We start from the raw sequence: 9,404 nt of genomic DNA, 5'->3' as shown, positions 1-9,404 counted from the left end.
ATACACAAATTAAATTGCATTCAGATCGAGTACAACAATCAGTAGTGGCAACTATTGACATGCCCGATCACGACACGAAAATACATGTTTGGGTTGAGCCATTTCAAAAGCAGGTTTGAGCCATTTCAAAAACAGGTTAGCTTTAAGTCGACCCGTATAAATGGGTTGAGCCATTTTAAAAACAGGTTGGGTTTAAGTCGACCCGTATAAACGGGTTGGCCTATTAACCTTTTAAGGTTTTTTTTTTTTTTTTTTAACAAAAAGCTTTTATAGTTTTTTTAAACAAAAAGCTTTTATAGTTTATTTTTTTTTTTGGTTTTTCATTATTAATTTTCCTAAAGATACACTTTCAATTGCCAATTCTTTTTTAAGATTTTCAAGTACAAAACTCATTATATTACTCGTTTACTCTCAACTCTAAACTATTTCCATTTTGTTATAGTTTTATATATAGTTACTTATAATTATAATAATAATTAGTTTAGTCACACAGTATTATCTGGCATACTTATACAGGGGCGGACCCATATTGATGGACGTAGAGGTGCACAAAAAAACCCGAACTGGAACCGTACCCGGGAAAAAAAACCTGAAACCGGGTATTTAGGAACCGAACCCGGAACCGACCCTACCCGTAGGGTACGTATAGGGTATACATTTTAGGAGAAAAACCGAACCCGGAACCGATTTGTACCCGATTATATCCGATAACCGGTTTCAATTCAATACCTGGAACCGGGTTTTCCCAATACCCGAACTGGGTTTTCCAAATACCCGAAAATATATATATATTTTTTGCCTAAAATCTTAAAAAAAATTCTTCCAAGTGTGCGCTGGTTAGGGTTAAAATATTTGACACGAATTATAATATAATTATAATATAGGTTGCGTTTGGGTTGTAGATTTCAACTCGCCAACCTTAACCTGCCAACCCGACATGCTTGATATCCCTACTGAACAAAGGTATCGCGAAGGACAATGTGGATTGCCATCCACTTATTCATAAAAACAATCTTCTAAGTTGCTCCCCCACGTCGGTGTAAAGACGGAAATCACATCTCGTGTCTCCCAATTAGATGTCTCACGGTAGTACTCTCTATAATGACGTAGAACTAGAAACCCTTGATTAGCAGAAACAGAATGGTGTCGACCTTTTCGTTTTGGTTGTGGTTGTTAGTGGAGAATACAAGTTCTTCAAGATGAGTTCAGATAGAAAACGCCTTATGAAGAACATATTAAATGTCTCCCTGAGAGGATCATCTTATCATCCGCATTCATTACTTTCGCAAAGATTGTGGTATCTGATAAAACTTACATTGTGACCAAATTTATTTGTGTGGAGCATTGAATTCGGGGGCGATGATGACGGCAAAAAAAGACGATTCATTTGGGGTTGAATCTAAGGTCATGTTCGTTTCATGGAATGAATGTAATGGAATTAGAACTGCAATTTGTATAGGAATTTGATTTGGAATTTAAACATTCAATAGGAATTGGAATCTCAATTCCATTCTTGATGTGTTCGTTTGGTAAATGACTTGTAATCTACCGATCTCTTCTTGTCGATCGGGTGAGCCAGTTCTGATAGTTAACGGGCCAATTCGGGTCCTTAATGTGCCAGGTTGGGTCGAGACTTTTCAAATCGTAAATGAGCCACATCGGGTCGAGATGTTTAGGGTTGTTAACGGGTCGTGTCAATTCCATACGTTTCTGCCATTAACAGGTTGGTTCGGTTCGGGACGTTTTAGGTCGTTAACGAGGGCTAGGTTGGGTCGAGACGTCTCTGAGTCATTAACAGGCCGGGTCGGTTCAATACGTTTTGGGTCGTTAACAGGCCGGGTCGAGACGTTTTGGATTGTTAATGGGTCGGGTCTAGACATGTCCGGTTGATGCTAGGTCGGGTCGCGTTGAGACATTGCGGGTCGACGCAGGTTGATCGGGTTAAATTTATGCAGGTAGGTGGCGGGCCGGGTCGGGGCGAGGGGTTGCGTGTTAGCGACGGACGAGTTCGGAATGAGACATTTTAGACATCAGTGACTGGTCAAAGATTTCATTGACTTTACTTGAATTCCTTCAAAATTTGAAAGGGTTTTGAATTCCTTTAGTTTAAGGAATTGATTTCCAATTCCAGTTCCTTTGTTAACCGAACACGATCAAGAATGGAATTGAGATTCAAATTCTTTTCTTTGTTGAAACGAACACAACTTAAGAGTTGCAATTAAAAATAAACGGAGTTGAGTAACTTTTGCCAAGTATGTGAAAAATGAAGGCCAATTACTAAGAGTATTCATAAACTAGTGAACCAATCAAATCGCAACAGTTTTAGTCTGGCTGGTTTCAGATTTGTACAGTTGAGTTCTGTATTTGGTACTTTAACGTCCAGCTAACAGTTTCAACCTTGGAATCGTCTCTTTAATCGTACCTGCCTTTTTTTTTTTAAGTGTGACTTTCTTTTTAAGTGACCCAATGTCACACCGTCTAATCGACGGCCCTAGCCAAGTCTGCTCAGACTTACATTGTCTTAACCAGACCCGCGCTGGGTTTGCCAGACTTGGTTACGGTGTTCCCCCGGAAACCGTACTGACTCCACACGAGTTGCCTCGCTGAAGTAACAGCCGGATGAAAACCAGGGTGCGGCTCAGGATCAAACCCCTCTCGGTGGGTTTGTCACCATCATTGCCCAATGACACAAGTAGGAATTGAACTTAAGTCTCCACTGGAAAACCCAAATTTCCTACCACTAGGCCACAAGTTGGGGGATTAATCGTACGTGTTTATTATATATATTTCTTAAGATATCATAAACCATCATTATTGTTTAAATAAATACAAAATTAACAATTTTGGAAACGGCAACTAAAACTCGGTTCTAACTTTTAAGTTCTAACCACTGATTCTGGCTAGTCAAGCTGACTAACCAACCAAGCCGGTTTAGTTTTGTTTTCTAAAACCATAGTCAACGGTTTTAGCCATAATTTCAGTCAAAATCGACCATACAAGACTAAAAATACAAATTCCGACTTAAAATAGCAAAATTTAAAGATTGATAATCGAACAGTATAGTTCATGAAAAAAGATTTTACGTACACACAAAAAAAGATCAAGAATGTGCAGTAGACCGCAATCATCCTTCATGTAGAAATACTGTCTGTATTCAAGAATCTTAATCTACATCAACAAATAATTTCCACATATTCATTCCACAATTATAATATGACACTAATATACACCCGACCAACAGACGACTGACTTGCTTACCCCTGTCACCATTACCTTTGGAGCACATGTGAAGTCTTTGCGCTCGACTGAAAGCAACAGGCAATAATATGGACACCATGTGCATATCTTTAAAACTCAAAAACAATCATTCATCACACCCCTTAAAAGAGCTCTTCTGAGTTAAACTTGTTCCAAGCCTCCTATTAATCAATATTAAAATTATCAAGATTAGCTCCTCCTCGAAAGGAATGTATATTACTATTTAATAATTTAGTACCTTAAGCAGGTCAAACACTTTTTCGGCAACATATTTCTGTTGAAGATTAGCTCCTTTTTGTTGCACCTTGTCAGGGTGGATGCACAGTGTCGCCTTTCTATACGCCTTTTTCACATTGGCACCCGTTATTAAATCAGTCAATGAAACAGGCTGCCAACCGCATCCCGGCCACAAAACCTGATAATCAAATCACAATCTTTATGATATCACTCAAAATTTCTAATATACACAAGAAAAGGCATTAAACAAGGGATATCGAGACATACATATTGTAAGGTTGATAGAAGTGCACGCAAATTTCCTTCTTTCCCGGCAGCCCAACGCTTGATTTCAACATCCAGGGTTTCAGAAATCCTCTGAGATGAAAACATAAACATATGACATATTGTTGTAGGTAATCTTATGCCACACAAAAGAATGAGATACAAAAATTATACTCACGTTTCTTTCTTCCTGTTCCCTCTGAGTTTGAAGATCACGGTTATTCTTTTCTGCCAGCGCTTTAGCCTATGCACGAAAAATCACATAATTAGAACTAAAAGTCACAAATTCTTACACTTTAGACTAGATCTCACATACATGAAAAAAAAAAAATTAAAAAAACAACTCCAGAATGACATACCGCACGCTCCTGAGTGCGTTGTTGTCTTTCAAGCCTAGCTCTACGTCTTTCCTCTGTTTCACCTTCAATATCTTGGAACTCTTGGGCAGATGAAGGAGCAGCTTTTGAAAAGAAAAAAAAAAGAATAATTAGTGAAGTAATTATAAGAGAATAAGTCAGTTTATATCAAAGCTTATCTAAATAAAAGTATACCTCCAAAGATTGAGCTAAGGTCATCAACAATATTGGTGGTAGAAGATGCTTTCCTCATATTTGAGGATGCTCCAGCTGTGGAAGTCCTCTGAGGCCCTTCCTGTCCCCGTCTGTTCTGGAATAGTGGATCAGGTGCAGGTTCCTGCATTACAATTATAGAAGTTAATTTTAAACTAAACCCATGATATATACATATATAACTAAACCCATGATATATATATATATAGGGCTCGGTTCAAATGAAAACCACCACGAGTTGCGAGAACCGTGAGAACTTTTTGATCCCGCGCAAGTTGGGCCAAAATTTTTTTGCACAAACGTAGATGAAAATATTATAAACACATCTGTAAAAAATAAGTAAAAAAATTGTCGAGTCGGTAGTTTTGACTAATGCAAGTTTTTTTACGCGCTGGTGTAAATTTTGTACAAAGATAAATATTTTTTTACGCTCATGTAAATGTGGGTATGCGGCATTTTTTTATTTATTTATTTATTTTGCTGAAACAAATGATATTTTTTATGACTTTTGAGAAAAAAAATTTCGGAAAAACCTTTTGGATGGCCTAGTTCTCACATCTAAGGTGGTTCTCATTTTAACCCATCCCTACATATATGTGAGTAAAATGTCATTTTCGTCCCTCAGGTTTGGCCAGTTTTGGGACTTTCATACAAAGGTTTGTTTTTCCGCATCTGGATCCAAAAGGTTTGAAATCTTGCCATTTTCATCCGTCTCGTTAACTCCATCCATTTTTCTCCGTTAAGTCAGGGGTATTTCCATCTTTTTTGTTAACTTAAAGGGCAATTCGGTCTTTTTCACTTTATGTACAAGCATTTAGCATAATGTACAAGTATTCAAAAAACCAAATTGCCCTTTAAGTTAAAGACGAAAATACCTCAGGCTTAACAGAGAAAAATGGAGTTAACGAGCCAGATGAAAATGGCAAGATTTCAAACCTTTTGGATTAAGATGCGGAAAAACAAACCTTTGGACGAAAGTTGCAAAACTGGCCAAACTTTTACACACACACTCACAGAAGTTGGCCTGGGTCTTGGGGCACTGCTTGGTCGAGAACTGAAGAATGATTCAAGGTCATTATCATTCTTTTGTTGGTTGATCTTGGCGGCAGCAGCGGCGGCAGCCCTATCTCTAGCTTCAGCAGCAGCTCTCTCTCTAGCCTCGGCAGCAACCTTATCAACAGCAGCACGTTCTGCTCTACGCCGTGCATCTGCTTCAGCTTTTGCAACAGCAGCTTTCTCCCTGGCTGCTTTCTCTCTGGCTTCTGCAGCAGCCTTCTCACTAGCTTCTGCTGAAGCCCGCTCCCTGGCTTCCCTCGCAGCTCGTTCTGCTCTTTCTTTTGCATCAATAGCTGCCCTCTCACGCGCCTCTGCTTGTGCCCTTTGAACTGCAGCACGTTCAGCCTTTAATCGCGCTTCAGCAGATGCTTTCTCACGGGCCTCAGCTGCTGCTCTTTCACGCGCTTCCCGTGTAGCTCTCTCCACAGCTTGTCTTTCTCTTTCTCTTTCAAGTCTAATTTTCTCTCGCTCTCGTTCTCGTTCTTCCTTCTCTCTTTGTTGCCGTTTTGCCTCTTCTGTGGACGTTTCATCGTTTTGTGGTTTCACAGATTCTTTATTTCTAGAAGCTTTTGCATGTTCTCGTTCCCTTACTTCCTTTGCATGCCTAAATTTAGCCTCAGCCCTGTCCATAGCATCCTTCATTGCAGCAGCAGCTGAGTTTGAATCAATCTCTTCACCGTAAGCATTGTTCTCACCGTTTTCGTGGGTCCCACTCCCACCCATTGCAAAATTCTCAAACTCATCTAGTGGAGAAGCCATATGACTCTTGGCTGGAGATTGGAAAGGGTTAGAACTTTGAGTGTATTTAGCATAATTGGGGGAATCATTCTCGAATGTTCTGGTATTTGAAGCAAAATGTACTCTTTCAGATTTTGAAGAACGTCTTGGTATTGGAGGCGGTGGTCTTGAAGGTGGTGGAGCTCTCGTAGGTTGTGTGAACAGAGGTATTTCAGACACAGTGAGCCATATATCGTTTTCTTCTGATGAGGGAGACATGGCCGCTTGAGAATTTGAGTCGGTATATGAAGGTGGAGATGTAGCCCGATTGACAGGTGGCATGTCAAAAATTGGTTGCTGAGTATCTTGAAAATCGTTCTGTGATTGGCTATCAGGATATATAAAAGAAGATTTCTCTGTTGGCTCTCTACGTGTTGAACTTTTTGATCGGCCCATACTCGAAGCTCCTTTGGAAGGACTTTGATCGTTCTTTCGGTTATTATTCTCACTTGAGAACGCAGGTGCAGGCTTACCAAATTCATGAAGGGGGTCTAAGTCATCAAACATACTGCTCTTTACTGGTGATCTTCCAGCATTTGTGCTTTGAGATTTACTAACCTTAGGAATTGATTTCAGTGGATCGATGAAAGCACCCTGGGATGAACCCGTACGGGTTGACGTCGACTCTAGAACCACAAATGGATCATCTGTTGCATTAGAAGTTGCCTTTGTGCTGTTAGATGATTTTGGCACTGACTCTGAATCCGATCTGTGAGAAAAAAGCGTCTTATTTGTTACACATGTCATAATAAATACTATGTGTTATACATATTAAAAATGTGATTTCATAAAATTTTCACATGGCATTATCTACTTAAACAAAATACACAATTCTATAGGGATGAAGGAGCATGAACATAAAAGTTATAACTTGTGCATCATCTACCTATGAGCTCATTATCATTCCAAAATATGGGTAGAATTTGTAGACAGAGACTAACCCAGAAGTAAAACTATATACGGCTTAAGAGATACAGTGAGATCCCAGTGTCCCATGACCCAGGCAATCTTCCACAATTATTTTAAGTCGACTTAACTGATGACTAAATGACTAAATAATTTGATTTTAGAATTAATAATGCACATACTCAATACGGATGAATTTTCTAAATGCAACTAATTACTATGTGTTACACATATTAAAGTGGGATTTTAACCAAATTTTTACATGAATGTTGAAACACCCTAATGCATTCCAGAGTACAATTAGTGTTATCCACTTTTCGAAATTACACAATTCTAAAGGAATGAGGAAAGATTAGCATGAGCATGAAAGCAATAACTTGTGCATCTATCTATGCGTTCATTATCATCCCACATTACGAGTGGAATTTGTAAATAGAAACTACGTCAAGTAAAACGTAGCATATCCTGCTTAAAAAATACAGTTAGATCCCATGACCCAGGCATTTTTCAACATTAATTCAAACTCATAACCAAATAGCTAATACATCAGGTTTTCTATAACTAATGCACATACACATACAAATGAACTTTCTAAGTTAAACTCATTAGTTTCACTTCAAATATCTTAATCCATAAGAAAAGCTAGCAACAATGCAAACTAAAGGTTACACAAATTAAACCAAAAACCACTAAATTTCCTTATACTATCAAAGATCATACTTCTTATGCTCAAAATAACCTAATTGATCAAAATGCAGCAATATAAATCCATAAATACTGAAACCACAGTACCTATTACTGGCCGCAGGACCACCGCTTCCAAATCCAGAAAACAAATCATCAAAATGATCACTCTGTTGACCTAGATTCCTCCCAGCCTTATGCTTCACCGGCTCAACCTTCTCCGTTCGACCTAGATTCCCTAACAGATCATCAAAACCATCACTCTGTTTACTATGTTGACTCCGTTTAGGCGGCGAAGCGTTCACCGACGCAAAAATATCATCATCAAATCTCGTCGGAGCAGAAGAATACATAGATTTGTTCTTCATTCCAGGCAATCCTTCGAAAATATCGTCATCATAAACCGGCTTATCATAAACCGGCAAATTCGAAGACGTGGATTTAAACCTAGACTCGTTATTAATAGTATTACTATTCGCAGATGACGAATTGTTGAAAATCGAATCGTAATCGATATCGGACGTCACCGGTGTCGATCTAGGGTTACTGCCGGTGAAACTACGATCGTTGAATATCCGATCGTCGGAAAAAGGCGACGGCGATGATGGAGGTCGCGTACGGAAGTCTCCGGTGGCGGATTTCATGGGAGCGGACTTTCCTTGGGGTTTATATCCGAAATCTCGAGCTAGAATACCGAAATCGTCCATTTGATTGACCAGATCTGGTAGTAGATGTGTGGATCTAGGATGATTGAGAGGGTGATTGGTGGTGAAGTAGAATGATGTGTGTGTATAGAGAGTAGAGATTGTGAAGAAGGAAGAAAGTGATCGGTGATTGGTTGTTGTTAGGGTTGGGGACGACGGAGATGTGGTGGCGGTTGACGGCCGTTGAATTCACGGCGTGTTTGTTTCGGTTCCTTTCCGTCTGTTTGGGTATAGAGTTATTGAACTGGGTTTAATTTGAGTTTTATTCAGTCTTGGTGACCCAAGCCAAGGGAATTTTGGTATATAACGTGTTTTTTTTATTATATAAAGGAAAGGATTATAAATTAAATATGGTGCCTAAACGTGTTTTTCTTTATGTAAATTTACTAGCCGTCGGAACCCATGAACTTAGCCCAGCCACTCGCGGTTCTGAAAGAACACATCACCGACAATAGCGTTTCATGGCGGAATCCTGGCCACTTGAAGACGGACAACAACCACCACCGTCGTCTCTCTTATCTCACATATCTCTCTCTCCCTCTATATCTTGAAGATGGTGACTCAGGATGAAGATGCGTGTTCTATATAGCTGAACAGGAGCGGTGATCACTCAAGATGAAGACGCGTGGGTGGTGAGTTTTTAGTGGTGATGATGAGTCAACAACTGTCCAAAGTATCTAATGAAGAGTAGGCTGTCTCGCACTATTCATTTAAGCCCGTCTATTAACAGATAGTAATTGTAACTTTTTCGAATTTTAAATACATATTTTAAATGGTGCCTAAACGTGTTTTTTATATAAATTGTAACTTTTTTTAAATACATATTTTAATAATCGTATTGTAAAATAAAAGTAAAGATCAAGCGAAATCGGTTGCGTATGTGCATATGGCGATGGGGAAGCCGCCCTCTTGAATTTTTTAGCATATGTTATATGCAAAAATCATAATC

General features: G+C 39.1%; 1 protein-coding gene across 1 annotated transcript; it reads right to left on the bottom strand.

Annotated features, from left to right (window-relative positions):
• Positions 1-3,021: 3,021 nt before the first annotated feature.
• LOC110915272 (auxilin-related protein 2) lies at positions 3,022-8,777 on the bottom strand. The gene is made up of 8 exons (XM_022159939.2): positions 7,860-8,777; positions 5,343-6,870; positions 4,311-4,452; positions 4,119-4,219; positions 3,938-4,003; positions 3,763-3,852; positions 3,497-3,673; positions 3,022-3,419 (listed from the first exon to the last, which is right to left on the bottom strand). The coding sequence occupies exons 1-8, from the start codon at positions 8,456-8,458 to the stop codon at positions 3,381-3,383; spliced, it is 2,742 nt and encodes a 913-aa protein (XP_022015631.1). The 5' UTR covers positions 8,459-8,777; the 3' UTR covers positions 3,022-3,380.
• Positions 8,778-9,404: the final 627 nt, after the last annotated feature.

The sequence above is a fragment of the Helianthus annuus genome, chromosome 16, assembly GCF_002127325.2.
Source record: "Helianthus annuus cultivar XRQ/B chromosome 16, HanXRQr2.0-SUNRISE, whole genome shotgun sequence".
Lineage (NCBI taxonomy): Eukaryota > Viridiplantae > Streptophyta > Magnoliopsida > Asterales > Asteraceae > Helianthus > Helianthus annuus.
The sequence above is the reverse complement of the archived record's forward strand: the minus strand, read 5'-3'. Positions and strand labels throughout refer to the sequence as shown.